The following is a 20,199-nucleotide window of genomic DNA, read 5'->3' as shown; positions in this document are numbered from 1 at the left end:
ATGGGAATGCTGTTTTAAGACATAACGATTAATTTGTCCCAAAATCTGTTTTTCTATCAGAAAAACTATCACTCACTTGAGGTTAAAATGTTAAAACATGAAGTGGCCTTGCAAGTGGTAAACGTTTACAGTAAAACCATGGTTTGCAAACTCAACCAGCAAGATGTTCAACTTTCTCAAAACTGTTAAACATATGTGGTTCGTTTAAATTGATTGAATGGTTTTTGAAACATGGAAATTTAAATGGAATATGAATCTTTTAGTATTTGCACCATCTGCAAAATAATTATTTTCCTCCTCCTTGACCAGTCAGGTACACCAGTATTCCCTTTCCTGCTAATTCTCGTCAATTTTTGAACTAGAGCCCCAGTTCTGAGCAATAAAACACTTTTTTTGGTGAGCTAACCATCTGAACTGGAACCATAGATTACATCATTGACCACATGTACAAGTCCATGCTTGATAAATAAAATATGCTAACATTATGCAATGGGGAGTGGCAAAGAGTTGACTCCTCCAGTGGGCTTGATCCTCCTATCCTGTGACTGGCGGCAGATGTGCATATTATGATTAACACCATGCTTGTTTTTCTTGGGTTGTAATAGTAAAGATAATGCTATTAAAAAGGCCTTGTTAGTATAAACCGGATAGGTTTCCCCCAAATTGACTCTTATATGAAGTCTGTGATGCAGTACGCAGTGGGTTCTTACTGTACTAAAACTATAGTTTGGTAATGGTGTGAAATTTGACCTATGCATTGACTGTGCGTATGTTTGTGTGCCCCTGTGTCCTGAAAATAGAATAAGAGGCAGGGTACAAGTACCCTGACCCCTTGTCCAGGGAGATCCGAGGGAGGGGTCAATTAACACATTTTTTTTTGGAGGGGGGTACTTTGCAGTGCGTGGTACCATGGAACTCAGCACAGCCTCCATGTAATTTCGTAGTAGTACCGCCCCAAAAAATAAGGTTGGGCTTTGCAAGGCCATGGGAGTTGGATAGCAATGGCGTCCTGGACAACCGCAGGATGTTGGCTACTCTCAGTGGTTGGGTGCAGGGACTGGCCCTATGATCAGGGGCTGCGCGTTGCATTTGCCATGTGCAGGGGATTGGCCCCGGTAGCACCATGACCAAACGCTGAGCACAGTGGGGGCTTGTAGGAAAGTGCCCTTTCTGCATGGTTGCCCCTTAAACTTTTGCAGTTTGACTGAGTGTGCCCTGGGTCCCTGCCAATCAGCTTCCTAGGGCCATTGTTCTTTCCCTAATCTGTACCATTGTTTACACAATTGCCACAACTCTGGCCTACCTGTAAAGGGCTATTTATGGTAATAAGGGCATGATATCCAGGCAAAGGCCTCTGAGGGCTGCAGCATGTATTATGCCACCCTCTGGGACCTCTCACCGCAAACATACACCACTGCCATTGTAGCCTGCGTGTTGTGGTGCAGCTAAAAGTGAAGAGTCGACATGGAATACATCCCTGTGCCATGCCTGCCCAGTACTGCATTAGGCATAGTTAAGGCAGGGTGTCCTATATCTCATGTGAGGACCTATCTGCATGAGCAGGCAGGTCCCTATAATAGCCAAGGCCATCCTTCGATAATATAAGTGCCCAGTAAAGCCATCCAGAGTATATGGTCTAGAAACTGGTCATTACGAGTTTCCTAGCCTCATAATGGCTTTATTGATTCCTGGGATATTTGGTATCAAACATCTCCGAATAATAAACCTGCACTGATTCTATCTCCTGATTTTATTATTCCCTGCACTAAGGGGTCCCTTCTGGAGGGGACACCTAAACAAAACCAACCACAGGGGGTTCCTGACTGGTGATCCCCAGCCTGCCACCACAAGACATGTTTCTGAACCCTTGGGGTGGGAGCCTTCGTTCCCAGAGCCCAGAAACATAGCCTTTCAGAAAGAGTCATCTGTGGCTCAAGCTTCAAAGACCTTGCTGCCTTTGCAACATGACCCCCAGCCTCTCCTGCTATCAGGAGCAGGCCCCCTTCCTGGCTCGCCCCGTTTTCGGCGGGATGACAGACTGGAAACGTTAGCCAGCCCAGTGTGCCCACCAACTCCACCCCTCAGGTGAGGGAGGTATGGTGAAGCCCACTCCTCGGTGCCAGCCATCTTGCAGATGGGGGGCATCTCCCAATCCGGTTTAGGGAATGTGCTCACTTCCCCAAGTGGGGTGAGCACACCAAGGGTGTGGTCACCCTAAGGTCAGCAGTCTTTAGGCTACAACCTCAGGACCCCTAAAACGCACCCTAAAAATAGTATTTAGGGGTCAGCCCTGAACCCCGACTTTAGTACCGGACGACCTAAGACGATAAGCAGAGAAAACAACGCTGCAGATGAGGAACACCGCGACAACTGCTTTGGCCCCAGCCCTACTGGCCTGCCTGCTCCTCCCACAAAACCAGCTTTAAAAAGAAAAAATCGGTGGCCAAGATGGCGGTGTGAGAGGACGTGCCTCTCTGACCTCCCGCCGCCGGCCACTGAATCTAGCACTACCACAGCACCCGCCCGGCCGAGAGTGGCACCGGGGAGCCCCTGGCGCCGGCGCCCATCCTGTGACGACCTTCTGGCCCGGCGCTGTGATCGGAGGCGGCTTGACCCTTGCGGCGATCGGCCGCGGACGCCGCGGAGAGCGAGGCCTAGCGGGCCCCAGGAGACCAGGGCACGGCTGAGAACGAGGCCGAGGAGGGCGGAGCATCGGAGCCGCTGGAGTTCGCCTGAGGCGGGCACTGACTGCGGCGGCGGGTCCGGCCCGCACAGAGCCGTGCGAGGCTCCCCACGACCTTACGTGGGAGCTTCTGCGGACCTGCCGCCCCGTTCCAGATCGGCGCGCACCCTGCCCGGGCGGCTGTCGGCTCCTGCCGCCGGGCCTGGCGGAGCCGCCTGGCGGACCTGCGCGAGCCCCAGGAACCGGCCGCGAGGCCCCTGCAGCACTTCACGGCGGAGGAGAGAGGTAAGGGGGGGGGTGAGACAGTGACACCGCCCCCCCCCCCCGCACGTCGCCTGCATCCCAGTGCGCCTAGCAGACAGGGAGTTGGCGCCGCAGCGCGGGCCCCGACAGCGGCCCGCCATTTTGGACGGCGGGAGCCCGGGGCCGCGGGAGACCGCCGCCTGGAGGACCCGTGTGTACCCCTGAGACCCGCAGCACAGCCACAGGGACCCGCAGCGCGACCCTGAGACCTGCACTCCAGCACAGCAAGGTCGAGATACAGGGGGGGTGAGACAGTGCCGTCGGCCCCCCCCCCCCTTCTTTTTTTGGCCCAACCGCCATTTTAGGCGACCAGACGCCGAGGCCGCGGTGGACCGCGGCTTGGACCGGACACGGACCCTGCAACAGCCGACGTCGTGCGTGGCACCAGGGACCTGCGGCCTCCCTGCCCACCCTCTCGTGCGGCGCCAGCACCCACCCGGGAGACGCGCGGGGGCGGCGTCAAGGGGGCACACCTGGAGTGGAGCCGCCCAGCAGCACACAGCGCCCGCCTGCACGAGGAGCCCTACCAAGAGCCCGACCCTGTCCTCTCGCTTGCCCCGCGGGCTTAGGCGGCGGCCCAGGCACCCGACCGGGCACTAGACTGAGGAAGTTCCTGAACGCCATAGCGAGTGGAGGGCCCCGTCCCCCGGCGCAGCTCCGGTCCGCGTGAATCACTACGCAGGAAGCGCCGGTCATCCCAGCCCGGAGGGTCTTCCCCAGCGGAGGGGGTGGCCGACGGCCGCGGCGAGGGGCCCCGGAGGGGCATGTCCGGCGGGAGGACCAAGAAAGACCGCACCATAAAGGACCTCTTCGCCCCCACCACCATGGTGAAGCGGAATGGACAAGCAGGGCCCAATCCCCGGGGTGACGCGGAGAAGAAAGTGGAGGTCGCGTCGCCCTCCCAGGGAGCGGACCCCGAGGGCCCAGTCACGCGGTCCTTCCTGGAATCCCTGTTCTCCAGTTTGCGGGAAGACATCCATTCCCTGAAGAAGGAGCTTCAAGACGAGATCAAAGAGGTCCGCTGCGATACCGACGCCATAGGGGAAAGGGTGGCTGACCTGGAGGCGAAGAGTGATACACGGGACACCGAAATTGAGGCCCTAAGGCAGGAACTGGCTCGCATACATGACCAACAGGTGGATCTCCAAACGCATGCCGAGGATCTGGAGAATCGCTCCAGGCGGCACAACATTAGGATCAGAGGAGTACAACTGTCCCCGGACACGGAAGACCTCTTTCAGTTCACACGGGGCCTCTTCAACCACATCCTGGGCCGCCAGGCGGACGCCCCCTTGCGACTGGACAGAGCCCACCGGACGGGTCCGCCGAGGGCCGGCGCTGCTCACCCGGCGGACATCCTAGTGTGTGTACAGGACTACAGAACGAAAGAGGAAATCCTGAGCAAGGCTCGCCAGTTGGATAAGATCACCTTCGGCGACCACTCGCCGACGTTGTACCAGGATCTGGCCGCACTTACACTGGAGAAGCGGCGCACCTTTCGGCCAGTGACAGCAGAACTGAGGAAACGCAACATCTCCTATAGCTGGGGGCACCCTTTCCGCTTGGTGTTTCGGCTAGGCAATGTACTTCACCAGCCACGTTCCCTTAGGGACGCTTGCCGCGTGCTGGGCCTTGACGAGCCGGCGGCCGACGACGGCCCACTGGGCGAAGTGGCCCCCAACGAAGCGACCCCGGGACGCTGGCAACAGCAACGGCGCAGGCGCAAGCCGAGGCGCCCCGCGGCTACTGAGATAGAGGAGGGGCAGCGGGCTGCGGTGGAGACTGTAGCGCAGGGCCTGGCGCAATCGAACAATGGCTGACCGCTGGGAGAGACCCGCACTAGTTCCATAGGACTTGGCCGGGCCGGGCCAGACCAGTCCGGCGGCGGGGGCGAAAGCGGAGTGCTTGTTGGCCTTCCCGGATGGAGACTCTGACTCTTCACCTACGGCGGAGTGCTAAGGGGGGACCGACCTGCCCGCACTGCTGCCACTGTTTCCATTCTACGGACGTACTCTACCACGGGTCCAGTGGCCTTGTGACTGGACCTGGGACAATGTTGGACCTCATTTCCTTACCAGTTGGGGGGGAGGGTTGGGGGGTGATGCAGGAAGGGGGGGTGGGGAGGGAAGGGGTTGCTCCTAGGGAGGGGGGGACCCGGGAGGAGGGGGTTGCTCCAGTTGAGCCGAGGTTGGGGGGGGCAGTTGGGGATGGGGGGGTGTTGGAGGAGGTAGGGGAGGGGCGGGTGGGCTCTCCTTGTCCAGGGGATTGTGACACCACGGTAGGAGTTGGTAGGACTCCCTGCGCAGCGTCTCTTGCAGCCTGTTGGTCTATGGCGGCCACCTCCGGGTGGGGAATGGCATCTCCCTTATTACCCCAGACATGACACGTCACCTGACAGTGCTTTCGCTCAATGTGCGAGGTCTTAATAGTCCGAACAAGCGCAAAGCGATCCTCTCCTGTCTCGAGCGCTCCAAGGCGGATATCTGCCTACTCCAGGAAACACACCTTGTTCGCAGCGATCAGCACAGACTCAAATCACGCGCCTTTCCCTGGCAGTTCTTCTCCTCCTCCCCGAAGAAAACAGCGGGGGTGGCGATTCTAGTGGCTAAGTCCTTCGAGGGCAGGGTCCTCCAGAAAGAAGCCGAGATTAGAGGGCGACTTCTGCTTTATAGCTTCCAGGTTGCAGGCCATACCTTGCTAGTGGGTTCAGTCTATGGCCCGAACGAGGGACAGGAACGGTTCTTGCATACGGCACTAGAGACCGCTACATCTACCACACGCACGCACTTGCTGTTAGGGGGAGACCTTAACATTGTTTTTCACAACACGGCAGACCGCTCAGGCCAGAGATCCGGGCAGGTGGGAGCACTCACTGCAGCAGGACACGCGCATGTGGCGGACCTGGGCCTCATAGATTTATGGCGACACATGCACCCCCAGACCATAGCATACACGTACTACTCGGCGGCGCACAAGACGTATGCGCGGCTGGATTATTTCCTGTGCTCCGCTCAGCTAGCGCAGCAGGTCAAGGAGGTGGAGATTCTGCCGGCCGCGCTCTCGGATCATTCCCCAGTAGTGACGACACTTCGTGTGGGCGCCATGCCGGCTCCGCAACGACACTGGAGGCTGCGAGACGGCCTCTTGCAGTTGCCCGACACCCAAACCCGCCTCACAGCTGCGATTGACCACTTTTTGGAACACAACGCCAATGATGACACTTCAAAGGCCACTCAGTGGGCTGCCCTCAAGGCGGTCCTCCGCGGGGAACTCATCTCCATAGCCACCGCCAACAACAGGGATAGGGCGCTGAAGCGTGCCGAGCTTACCCAACGGGTAGCGGAACTAGAACAGATGCACCAGCGCACGGGGGCGGCGAGGGCATGGCGCCAATTATGCGCCGAGCGGAAAATGTTGGCGGCTTTGGACCAAGATGTAGCGGAATACGCCGCTATGCGCCTTAAGCACGCCTATTACACCGGAGGCGACCGATGCGGGAAGCTTCTGGCGAGCAGACTACGGGCGCAAACCCAACGGCAGCAGGTGCGATCCCTCCTGTCGGCTGATGGCAGCCAGATCACGGAAGACGCGGCGATTGCGGCAACCTTTGGCACCTTTTATGCGGCGCTATACGACGCGGACCACCTGGACCCACTCGCCGGCCCGGCCTACCTGCAGGGCGCGGAGCTCCCCTCCCTCAACCAGGACCAAGCGGACTTCTTGGAACGGCCCATCGGCCTGGAGGAAGTCATCTCTGCTATTGCCCGCCTCAAGGTGGGGAAATCCCCGGGACCCGATGGCTATACCGTGGCCTTCTACAAGACCTTTTGCCAGCAGCTTGCCCCCCTCTTGCGCGACCTGTTTAACACCTTTGACACGCCTGGTGCCATCCACCCGGACCTGCTGGAGGCGTCCATCTCTGTCATCCCCAAACCGGGCCGCGACCCGGCGACGTGTAGCTCATACAGGCCCATCTCGCTGCTGAATGTAGACTTGAAGCTCTACACTGGCATTCTAGCGGGCCGCATTGCGCCTTACATGCAGCAGCTGGTAGACCCTGACCAGGCGGGCTTTATCCCACAACGGCAGACTAGCGATAACACCAGGCGAGTGCTGCACCTCATTGAGGCCGGGTCACGCACTAAACCGGGTTGCATGCTCCTCACCATCGATGCGGAGAAAGCATTCGACAGAGTGCACTGGCCCTACCTCGACCAGGTCCTCCGCCAATTCGGATTTGGCGAGAAGCTCCGCCACCGCATCTTCAATTGCTACCGCCGGCCCAACGCCACGGTCAGGGTGAACGGCCATACCTCCCCGAGGTTCGACATCGGCAGAGGCACGCGTCAGGGCTGCCCCCTGTCGCCGCTTCTATTCGCTCTATACATGGAGCCGATGGCTCAGAGGGTGCGGCAGCATGCGCTCATCTCTGGTATCAAATTTGGTGCCGATACGCATAAGATCAGCTTGTACGCTGACGACGTCTTGCTATCCCTTACCGACCCAATGCAATCCCTGCGTGCTCTCTTTGTGGAGCTCCACACCTTTGCCCTGGCCTCGGGTTTTAAAATCAACTAAGCCAAATCTGAAGCCCTGAACATCTCCCTGACCCCAGACGTGGTGGCCGAGATTAAATCGGAATTCAAGATGCAGTGGTCGGACGCAACCGTCCCGTACCTGGGCGTCCGCCTGGCTCCTACCGTCAGGGGTACCGCGCGGGTCAACTACGGGGCCCTTACACTCAAACTTCGGGAGCAGCTCCGGCGTTGGAAGCCGCTCACACTGTCATGGCTCGGCAGAATTGCCGTAGTCAAAATGACACTGCTGCCGCAGATTCTGTATCTGTTTCAGACGCTCCCCTTGAACCCCCCGCAGGGTTGGCTTCAACAAACCCAATCGGAACTGTCACGGTTCATTTGGAACGGCCGGCGGCCTAGGTTTAAGCACACTCTCGCCACCCTGCCCCCGGCGAACGGGGGGGTCGGCGTGCCCGACCTCACCCTGTACTTTCAGGCAGCACAGCTACGCACCTTCGTGGAATGGTTCCAGCTGGAGTCCGGCAAACACTGGCTCTTCCTGGACCAGGCAGTGGCCGGCCGTACCCTCCAGGGCGTGCCTTTCCTACCACGCCGACACCGTCCCCCTAACCTGTACGCCTCTGAAATCACTAGCACCGCCCTGCGAGTATGGGACAGGGTGGCCGTGGCCAAGGGGCTGACCACCTTCCCCTTGCCTATGACTCCCATCTTTGAGAACCCAGACTTCTCGCCGGGCCTGGACCCCGGAGCATTCACGACGTGGCGGACGACGCCCTGTAGAGCGGCGGGACACATGTTCGACATCAAGGGGGTCCTCCCGTTCCAGCAGGTCAAGGCGGATTACGGCGTGGCCGAATCGGAACGCTTGCAATACCTGCAGGTGCGCCACTGGGTGCTCCACCCCTCGATCCGGCCCGGGGCCCAACGGCACCTCACACCCTACGAACGGTTGCTGCTGACGTGCACCTCGGACAAGAAATTGATTTCAGACCTTTATCAGCAACTACTTCTCACCCAGGCACACACGTACAACGCAGGTCAGGTCCGGTGGGAAAGGGACCTGGGGAGACAGCTCACTAGGAAAGAGTGGGAGGGGGTGTACCATAGGGCCAGACACTCGGCGCACCACACCAGGCTTACCGAGACATTGACTAAGGTAGCCACATACTGGTACCACACCCCTGAGCGACTTCATCAATGGGATGCCCGAATAAGTGACAGGTGCTGGAGGGGGTGTGGGGAACGGGGGACATTGGAACACCTGCTATGGAGCTGTGAGGCGCTGCGCCCCTATTGGGACCCTATCCTGGACCTTATTGACGCACACCTGGACACTCAGCTGCCTCGCTTCCCGGCATACATTATTCTAGGCCTCCCAAACGCCCTCATGTACCCTCTGAAATCCTGGAGAGGCCGCTTGATCGCTCTGGCGCTTGGGGCTGCGGTCCAAAACATCGTGGCCCACTGGAGGGCGACTCAGGCTCCGCAGCAATTGGGGTGGCTTCACCGGCTCTGGGCGATCCTGGGCATGGAGAAACTATCACTGGCGGCGGCAGGGAGGGGGGCGGATTTTGCGGAGCTCTGGCGGCCATTCCTCGCCCTGCTTACCGGGGAGTTTCGGGAGGTGAGCTGCCCGCGCTACCTGCGCCTGTTACGACTGGCAGAAACACCTCTCCCAGACCCCAAGACGCACACCCGTAAGCGCACAGGCCCTGCGCGCGCAGCACCACCACCTGATTGTTAATCATGGACCACAACCGTTAGACTACGCCCGGAAATGGACAAGGAGAGGGGAGGGTTAGGGTGGGAAGGGTAGGGGGGTTGTTTACAGTTCTTTGTTTCTCGAATTGCACTAGCTGTGATCAGCTTGCACCGTTGTAGCACCTCTTATGACGCGGCCGGCCCAGTTGGGTTGTAGGCGGCTTGCTGTGTTAACAGATGATGTACCCGCTGGCCTCGTGTTGGGTGCCAGTGAGGTCGCTGACCTAGGCCTCCCTGGAGTGGTGTCGGCTCTACAGATGTCTCGGAGGTGCATTTCATTGCCTATGCTCAATAAAATATTTAATACATAAAAAGAAAAAATCACAAAAAACCACAAACTGTCAAATGATATGATAGACGAAAATGTCAGTTAAATCTTTACATTTTAAACTATACCATGAAATTCACTGGTTAATTAGCTGAAGAAGCTAGAACGTGTGCCCTCGCCATTCAGTGCTGATGACCTCCCATATTACATCACTTATGGCATGTTCTATGATAGCATTGTGACATCGGAAGTGATGATATTGAGAATAACAATGTACCCTCCGCATTCCTGCTGTCTGCTGCCAAAATTGTCCAACTCTTGATTGAGATTTTTGCCACGCTCAGTCACTTCGATAGCAAATTGTTCCATTTGTCCAGAATCTCTTAATTACACTTAGCTGCTGTCCCTCTGTATAATACTCTCATTAGTGTTCCACCATTTCAAGCAGCTGACGTTTTTTCAATCTCCAGCTCTACATAAACCTCTCACATCTGCTTTCCCTTAAGTCTGAAAGCTGCCCACCTTCAGTCTCTTCACTAAAATTCAGATTCTGGATGCTCACAACCTATTTAGGGGCCTCTGGTTGACCCATGTAAAAAACATTTCTAGCCCATGTAATGAATGCAGGCATCACGATTTACATGGTGTGTGAAGTTGCTTTGATTTTTAACCTTACAAGGGGATTTTAAAGGCAGTGGTAGTATAATAGCTCAGACCGTTTGACTTCTTAATCTCCACCTTTTGTTTGCGACTTCAACACAAGGTTATGCCTTTGTCGTTTACTGAAAAGCACTCCCAACTCTAAACAAACACATTTTCAGGAATGGATAGGTTCATGCCACCTTTGAGACTCTGGGAGTACTGTTGAAGAAACTAATGATGGTGTTTTGCCTGCGAGTTGTCAACTTTTTATTATCGCTTCCCCATAAGTTTGAATTCAGGGAATGACTGAAAAAAATCAAATCAAATCCAACAAGCATGGGCAGCAGTCCTAGGTTTTGGTGGAAGAATGTGAAGAAGCCGCGGGTTAACAGATCTGGTATGCTGAGCCCAACCATAATAATTTATTACATGCTGCATCAGCAGTCCTATGTTGGACATTTCTGGAGCAGGTAATTGCGACGTGTTGCTGGAATAGTGCAGTAAAAAGTGAGGAGGATGAGTGACGGATGCTAATTGATGCCAAAGTAGTAGGGTAATAATTAACACTGCGCAAAGCCAGTAAGTCAGTCTGCTCATACTAACTGACTGCTACAGTAGGAATCAAATATGAAAACAGTGTCCAAGTTGATTAAAGGTAAGTTACCAAACCTCCTAAGAAAGCCGGAGATCGGCCTACAACATGAACACCTGGGAAGCTATTTTCCTAAATCTTTCAACCAGGTCTTTAAAAACAAGTGTATAACATATGGATCAATAGTTCTTTAGTTCTGTGGGTTAATCTGATTGCCATTGTTTGTGGTCATGCATGCTCCTTCCTCATGTCTATAAGATCCAATATGACTTAGTGCTTCTAATCCGCTACTTATTTTGGTCTTTCCATATATGGCGGAGGGTCTAATGTTCTTGTCGGCAATAACTCTTTCCAGTCTTTGCTTTATAAAGTAATTTCTCCTGCAGGGTTTTAATTGTGTTAAACAGGTTTTAGTTAAACTGGTTGTGATTAATAATTGCATAAGGGGCATAGACTACATCTTTATGCTATTTGTGTTCAGTTAACTTATTGATTGCAGACCTGTTAGTCTGCATGATGTGGAGAAGTTTGGTAGGTTACTGAGCATTCACTTGTATAAGCACATTTAACCTTTTCTAAGATTAACCCCAGCCTATAGGGAAGTTAAGTTAGAGTGTTGATTCACATCACTGTTTTAGCTAACTTCTCCTTTCAATCTGCAGATTGGCACCATTACTGCTGATATGATTGAAATGATTTTCTCAAACAACCCAGAGCAGCAGTTGTCAGCCACGCAGAAATTTCGAAAACTCTTATCTAAAGGTGAGTAGTGAGTGGATGCTAATGTTCCTAAGGGAGCATGAAGAATTTGACCTTGCTGACTTGGTTATTTATTTCAAACGGCGTAAATTATATAATGGTCTGTCTGAGGTGGTCTGGTAAAACCGCTTCAATAGGTATGTTTTCATCTCTGATTACTTGTATTAATGATGATCAAGGAAATATAAACCATTGATTGTTATTTAGAAGTGTAATTATCACCCTTTCATAAATTAGATACTGTGCTCTAGAACTTTACTTCTGATGGATTCTTTTAACATCAGATTCAGTACCATTAGAATATCTCCAGGTGGCAGACTATTTTCAGAAAATCCTTCAACAGTTCTCCTGTGTACCAGTAGGTGGTGCTTTGTGGTGATTTCACATCGCCCAACAGTTGAAAATTGGAGCACAATCCTTGCATGCTGACTTAAGGTTCTTTCTTTTCGTGGCCTTTGATGCTTCCCTCCCACCTTTGATGTTTTTGTCTGGCGACTCTAAACCTTTTTGCAGTGTTCTAGGGAAAGATGTGCCCACAAAAAGCAACAGCATTCTAACACTGGAAGAACGTAGTAAGCGGGTGTCTGTCATGGAACCACGTGAATTGTCTGTGGTGCTTGAGCACTAGGCACTGTACTGAGTCTGGCGCTAGGTGTGCCTTCACCCATCCCCAGGGGAGACGCTTCGCAGCGAGGACTCTGTGGGGCACACCGGCAGCAAAGGACTATTGGTCCCAGGACACACGGGGCTCACACCACCTGCCACTCTCTTGCCCCACCCCCCAGCAGCTGCATATTAACTTCTCGCGCCTCCCGCTTCGCAGCGAGGACTCTGTGGGGCACACCGGCAGCAAAGTACTACTGGTCCCAGGACACAGAGGGTTCACACCACCTGCCACGCTCTTGCCCCGCCCACCAGCAGTTGTGATATATTTGCTCTCTCCATCCGCTTCGCGGAACGAGTGCCTGGCGAAGCCCGGGCCAAGGGCGGGCCCGTCCTCGCCCTGAAGAGGCAGGGCAGGGCCCCCCCTCTTTCATCTAGGTTACGGGACACAAGGTACTGTTCTTGGCACCGTTCTCCGTGTGACTTTCTTTGGCATATACCTCGGGGCTTCTTTATCATCCATACCACCATCATTGGCGAACTTTAGGCATCGAAAGTTGTGTTGTGTTAGTACGTGGTTGTTAAAGCCCTAATTGAATATTTTCATACATTCAATGGGTAAAAGGAAGTCAATGGAGGGCGGGGGGGGGGCAGTTGGGAATAAGAGAGGTAAAAAAAAGCGAGCCATGCAGCCAGTAATTGTGTCCTTAATAGAATCGAGATCATAGTACATGAATGTGAAGAGATTTTAGGAGGCAATAATGTAGCAGCTAATACTGGTATAGAGCATCAGGAGGAGGTATTAGGTAACAATCCCCAATGATCAATTCCATCTATGTTAAAAAAAAGGCATATCAATCCACTAATCCAATTCTTCATAGCCCACCGGCAGAGGGTGCAGAGGTATTTCTTCCATCTATTCCTTTATCATCACCTTTAAATCTGATTGATCCAGGGGCTATAAGTCTCATTAGACTTGCTGATGAACATCCTCCGCCAATCCCCTGTTCTAATAGATTCGCAGCGCTAGAGTACTTGGCAGAGGGAACTGTACCCACAACAAGGAAGGAATGTAATGCTACTGGCGCAGCGGACCCAGTGATCAGATGTAAATGTAGAGATTCCAATGAGGGGTTATTACAGAAAGTGGAATTCCTCCAAAGAGAGGTTGACTCTTTGAGGAAAATGGTCGAAGCCTTAAACTGCAGGGCTAAATATAGGTGGCAGACCTTGAAACATCAGGGAGACCTGGAGGGGGGTCGGGTCTGAATAGGGTAGACTGACTAAATCCAGGGTCTATTGAAAACCTTATTATTGCCACAATAGGAGTCCGATGCAGAGAGATTAATGCCTCTGCTAACTCTCGATCTATAGGAATTTTAAAGGGTCAGGGACAAGACATAGAAGAAGTGCGGGCACTAATTGGTGCCCAGGATAATATTGCAGTGGAGGTCAAGACTAACACAAATGGGCTTAACCTTCTCTCTTAGAATATAGCAGGGTTAGAGTAGAAACTATTGCTCCCCGAATGGAACAAATTTGTTGAAAAGTTTGAGCTATGGCTATTCCAGGAGACATGGAGTCTAACCCCATTATATAAATCCGGTTACACTTCTTACTTTATTCCGCCAACTAGTTCAGGCAAGGGTCGCCCTTCTGGGGGATTACAAATCTGGATCAGCATTTCCCTAAATTGGACGATTGTCACAAATACCTGTCTGTCACAGGACATTTTGCATTTAACTGTTAGAGGAACATCCAACGATACAGCCTTAGAACTGTTCAACATCTATGCAAGAGGCTCCGTAGGCGCCCAGTTATCCCAGACTATAACAGCCCTGGAAAGTATGTTATCTTGCATTCCGACACTTTCCAACATTCTAGTAGCAGGGTACCTCAACTGTACGTTTGAACCGCTGAGTGCTGAGGATTTTCTGGGTGTCACCGAAGAGGATGCAAAATGGGCTATCCCACCCCTTAGTCTAGACCCCATTAAGAAATGGTCCCAGAGGGCTATCCAAATCAACGCCCTCACCCTGGAATTTAACTTAAGAGCCGTAAATGGGAGGACATGCTCTGATCCAAGCGGAGCAAACACTTTTAATAGGATAAGCTCCCCGTCTAGAATAGACTATATTTTTATTGATGTTCGATTATGGGGAGACCTTCAGGACATGGTAGTGTCACCCTCTATAGATTACGACCATAACCCTCGATGTCCACAATGTCTGGCGATCCTTTGGCACAGAGGCACATAGTCCTCCTCTAATGTCAACTAGAGAGGTAACCCCCTCTAACTGCAATAGACGCCTTAAATGGCTTAAAGTCTCCCAACAGGAATATCAATTGCAAAGCATCAGGGAAGTCCTTGAGTCTAAGAACAAGGAACTTGTGGTGCTTTTTAGTGAAATGGTAAAGGAATCCAATTTCCACCAGTTTTATCAGGAATCAATTGATGAATTGAGTTCATTTTTTATTGTTGAAGGGAAATCGGTCCCAAGGCGAGATCAAGCGAGGCCCACTAATCCATGGTATTCCACGGGTTGCAGGCAGAAGAGGCTGGCCTTATCTCTTGCTGTAAGGAAAAAAGACCTACCAACAATTAAAAAGGCAAGAAAAGAGTATTCCAAGGCACTGGTGGAAGCTAAACGCAATTGGGATGAGGCTCATTGGCAGGAATTAAAACATGCCTCCAAACAGAGGGACGCAAAACTATTCTGGGATTTTATTAATTGAGGGAACAGAAAAGGATCTGACCCAATCCCAAACCATATCACAGGCCAGCAATGGCATGAGCACTTCTCCAGTCTTTATTCCGGAGAAGAATGCCTTGTGTCCCCAGTTCTTGAACCCTCCCCAATTATCACTGGTGCTCACTCGGATTGTTTTGAGCTCCAAAAGGTGGAGCTAGCAATAAATAGCATTGCTCCCGGAAAGGCTGCGGGACCTGATGGTCTCCCCGGGGACCTGCTTTTGTACATTCCCAAGCCTTGGGCTCTCTTTATTTTTTCGGTAATGAGTTTAATAGCAAGGGGATCCCCAGTCCCAGATTCTTGGAAAGGAGCGGAGGTTGTTCCAATTTTTAAGAAGGGGAATAGGGAGGACCCTGCCAACTACAGACCGATTAGTTTAATCAATGTGATTCAAAAGGTGGTTGGCAGGGTCCTCCTTATGAGGATTAGAACATGGATGGAGGATGGAAACATCTTGTCCCATTATCAAGCGGGGTTTAGGCAAAAGGTGGGAACAATGGACCTGGTGTTCAGATTCTTCATGATCTATTGGAAAATAGTGATTATAGGGAAAGGCAGTTTGTATCTGGCCTTAATAGATCTGAAGACCGCTTTCGACTGGTGCCTCGGGATGAACTCTGGCAGGTCCTACAACAACTGGGCATTTCCCCTCGGTTCCTTGGCATCATAATATGCCTGCATAAGGACAACTATGCTAAAATTAGGTGGGGATCACAGGGGCAATTGACAGAGAGGATCGTGGTGAACAGGGGGGTGCGCCAGGGATGTGTGCTGGCCCCCACCCTGTTTTCATTATTCATCAAATGGGTGGTAGATCATCTTAAAGAGGAACTACCCGACGCTCCCCCTTTGGCGGGGGAGAAGACGCTAATCCTCCTGTTCGCCGACGATACCCTCTTGATCTCGAAGTCACCGGGTGGCCTCCAGAAACTCCTAAATAGGTTTAGTCTTTTATGAAATGCTCGGGGTTGGCAATCAATACAAATCAAACCAAATTAATGACCATCAACCCGTCAAAACGCTTTATAAATTGCATTACTCTGAACGATACCCCTTTAGACACTGTCGAGTCTTTTGACTGCCTGGGAATTTGGGTTTCTAAGAATATGAGGTGGAGTTCCAATCTAGACAAAATGCTCCTAAGCCATAAGCGGGTGTCTGGGGCTATCGTCGGCGAACAACATCAGTCTGAGAGTAGGCCAGTTGCCCCGGCGCTTGCGGTCTACGACGGCAAAGCACTTCCTTCGGCCCTATATGTGGCCGAACTATGGGGCTTCGAGAATGTTAGCGAGCTTGCTAAATCTGAAAATAAGTTTTTACGAGACCTTATCTCCCTCCCTATTTCCACCCTGTTGAAGCCCCTATTTTACGACATGGGAAGGCGTTCCATCTAGGATATTGCATGCCTTCGTCCCCTGCTCTTTTGGGAGCGCATAAAAAGGACTGCTGAATTGTCCAACTATTCTGCTGCCCTCGATGAATTGGTATCAGTCGATACAGGAAGCAGGATCAAATGGATAGTTGACCGTAGACAGCTTTTAATAGATATTGGACGCAGAGAGGCTTGGGTTAGCCAGACCCCACCCTCAAAACAGTATTTCAAGCGTGCCTATTGGGATTGGGTGCAGATACAAGAGTTATCTAACTCCAAAATAGGGATACTCACTGAGGGGTTCTTCGAACATAAATCCATTTGCAAATTGGAACCCTACCTCGATTTTATACAGGTCCCTAGGGACAGGGTCCTATATATGAAGTTGAGATTAGGGACCCTCCCACTCAATAGTGTGACAGCATCTTGGAAAGGGCCTAATCCAACACCAGTGCCCTGCCCAGGCTGTGCCTATCACAAGGAGTCTCTTGCCCATTTTTTCTTTGCTTGCCCTGCCTACAGAATTGCTAGAGCCAAATGGCTCAAGCCAGTCTGTAAAATGGTAGGCCTAATGAATCATCGCGCTGCATTACGCATTTTAAGAACTGATACCTCTTCACTAACATTGGTTTGTGGAGTAGCCAAGTTCTTGGGATGCGCATGGCTGATAAGAAAAAAGATCCAGGCAAAAAATGCGGCATGTCCCAATTCCCTGGATGTTTATGGTTGATAGATAAAATAAGATCAAGGCTCTGAGTGAATATTGTGTAGTGCAATAGCCTTCATGTTTCTGATCCAATAGTATTAATTTGTGAAATGGATTGCCCCTTTTTATGCGTTCGTCTTCCTTTAAATGTATGGAATTTAATTTAATATGCAATTTATATTGTAATGTATAGTATGATGCATCTTTATCTTGTTACATGCTTTTAGTATCTGAATTTTTAAATTTACATGCTTTTATGATATTTTTTTATCGAATAAAGCTCCTACTACTACCATCCCCAGGCAGGTCAGGACCATTAGGCTTTACAGAGCACAAGAAGGGGTTTGTGGTTGAGGCATAGCTCAAGCTCCAGGTAAAAGGCAGTTTCTTCTTGCTGGTACAGAAGGAACTGGTGCAGATCATTGATTTGATGCTGATCTTACCCCAGCCTGATCCAGGCCTACATCATACTTTGAAACTACAAAAGCACAACCAGTGAGTATACATCCAGATTTCAATCTATTCTCTCTCGTTTGACACCAGTAGTGGACTTTTGTATGTTTTCCCACCTCTACCGCCTTGGGTTCTGAGGAAGGTCACTCTAGTCCAGGCCAAAGTCTTTCTTTTTACCAGACTAAGTCAGGAGAATTTGGTATCCTCCTAACTGGATCCCACTTCTCGAGGATTACCGGACTCAACAACACGGTAGGGTCCTCCATCTGAGTGTCCAAAACCCTCACCTCCAGGCACGCAGAGTGAGCAGCAACAACTAAATGTGTTTAATTTGCTAGACGAGGTGGTGTTTGTCATACTCTCTGCCAGATGCCCTTCCACAAATTAGATTTACATAGGGCTCTGAAACACATTTCTATCTTTGTGTTCTGTTTCAAAAACACTGACCCCTTGCAATTTAGACTTATTTAGTTTTTTCTTTAGCCTGATAAGGCTGCGTGATAGTCATGTGAAAGGTTATGTGTTGACCCTTCCTTTGTTTACCTAACTGCTGTTCTTCAGATAATGTGTTGTGGTGCTTTTTACAAAAGATTTGAATCACAGTTCCCACTAACCCTTTGTTATGCCTCAATGGAATCTTAACTTTTGTTTGACATTTCTCTTGTGAGCACGGTTTGAGAAGGTACACCGTTGTTCACTATGCCTTTTTACGCTAAAGACCATATTCCACAATGCCATTATGTCCGCTTGCCATGCGAGTGAACTGCAGATGTTTTTGATGCATCTGCCTTGCACCACGTTCTTTCCGGGCAATGGGGCCAGTCGATTACACTTTAGCATTTTTCACATCACATCACCCCTCAAGAGATGCTTCATCGTCATGACTCTAACATGGTCCTGCGTTTTTACATCAATAGCACTAAAGACCATTGCATGGATGATCAGCTGCCAGTGGGTTCCAGTGGGTTCCTTGAGGCAAAGAATGGAAATCCTGTGCTGAAGAGGACCCTGTCATGGTGTTTAGACCTCTGTATAAGATTTGCTGCACAATATCCTAGAATCAGCCCCTGAAGGCTTTCATAGCGATACCAAAGGGGATGATGGACGGAGCGTTTGAGCAAATCAAACACTCACCCCAGTCAACTGATCTGGGTTTAATCCATCACTATTCTTTAGCTCACTCCACCACCCCAGTTCAGACATGGCCATATGCAAATCCGTCTGACCCTATGCCTCATGGGAACAGTCCAGCCCAAACTGCCAAGCCATGTCTTCCCTGGACTGGAAACAAGCATCCTGGGACCGGTCATCAGCCAGGCTATCTTGACTCCAGTGGTAGAGTTTGCAAAGGGACCCAACCTAGCCTTTTATTTTCAAAGGAAAAAGGCAACTAATAGCAGGCAATTAGCCCAAAAGCTGCATAGATAAATACACATTAATAAATTGGCACAGAGCCTTTAAGACCTCCAAGACCTTTCTGCTCCCATCATGCACCACAGGTGACGGGTCAGTTCTTTTTTCTGTCTTCTGTGAGGATCCTGGAGCATTGAGCTTGTCAATTTTTGATTGGTCTAGTCAGAAATTGGTTTTCCTGAAATATTTTCTATCTTCGTTTTTTGACTGCTGTTAGCTTTATTATATGTTTTCTCACAATTTTGTCAGCATTGTTCAATAAATGTCACTCTTGTGGGAAGAAGATGGCAAAGTCTGACACACATTCTGTCTGCATTGTGTGTCTACCATCCTCACACAATCCAGAGAAGTGTTATTGCCATCAATTTTCTAAGAGAACACTTCAGGACAGAGAGAGGATAAAGCTTCATGCCTTGTTGGGGAGAGGAAAAGGATCAAACAGTGTCCTTGGGAGCATGCTTTCAAAGAGCCCTACTCTCACGTTAGATCACACATATCAGAGAAAAAATTGCGTCATTCTCCTTCTCCAGCAATGGAGGTACAGCGAAGGTAGAGGTCCAGACGATCGACGTGGAGTGAAGCATCTTCTTCTCTTGGCATTAATATTGTGCAAATTTCGCCGGAGGGATCTCCTGTTACTGGGAAACCGACTCCTCCCATTAACCTTTCTTCAAGATAACTACGAGTGTTCGGCATTTGAGAGTTCCTCCTTAAAGTCCACGTTCAGACTTCTATCAAGCGTACTCTCCTTGCCCCAGTATTGGAACTTTCATAGATTCCCATGCTTTGTATCATTCCCCGTCGTTGGAATGGGAGCCTCAGTAAATGGAAAATACCTTAGTAGTAAGCACAAAGTGAAAAAATAGGCCTAGGCCTCATCTCATTTTGTAGCTTATCCACCTATTTTTGTAAAAGGGACCAAATTCTTGTAGTAGCCAATCAGAGCAGCCTCTCCTCATAGAACCTTCCTGAGAGAGCCTCAGAGCCTCATATTTTCTACTGCACGTTGTGCAAGGGAGTCTCCATTGAGCTCTGCTCACTTTTCTTCAATTCTTAGTATATTTTCTTCAACTTGTGTCTATTTTTTCGTCATGTCTGACAAGGAGAAGAAAGCACTTTTCAGAGTCTGTGCTACTTGCTCTAAGAAGAGGTTGTTTGTTGAGGACAAACATGAGGACTGCATATACTGCTTGTATCCGGATCATAAGGCCACGGACTGCAAGATTTGCAGAACCTTCTCCACCAAGACCTTGAGGGACAGAGAGGGACGTCTCCTCACTTGGCTACAGAAGATGAAAGACCGCAAAGAACTTCTGTCTTCTGACAGTGAGGGCTCCTCTTCGATGGTGTCAT

The 20,199-nt window shown here is 50.9% G+C and overlaps 1 protein-coding gene across 1 annotated transcript in view; it reads left to right on the top strand.

Annotated features, from left to right (window-relative positions):
• LOC147699012 (importin subunit alpha-5) overlaps positions 1 to 20,199 on the top strand; it is a 270,809-nt gene that overhangs the window by 60,644 nt on the left and 189,966 nt on the right. The window contains exon 4 of the mRNA XM_086935614.1: positions 11,450 to 11,549. Within this exon, the coding sequence (XP_086791740.1) occupies positions 11,450 to 11,549 (100 nt within the window). The remainder of the gene's footprint in view (positions 1 to 11,449; positions 11,550 to 20,199) is intronic.

Source organism: Lissotriton vulgaris, chromosome 8 (genome assembly GCF_964263255.1).
Source record: "Lissotriton vulgaris chromosome 8, aLisVul1.2, whole genome shotgun sequence".
Lineage (NCBI taxonomy): Eukaryota > Metazoa > Chordata > Amphibia > Caudata > Salamandridae > Lissotriton > Lissotriton vulgaris.
This window is presented reverse-complemented; position numbering and strand designations above follow the sequence as displayed.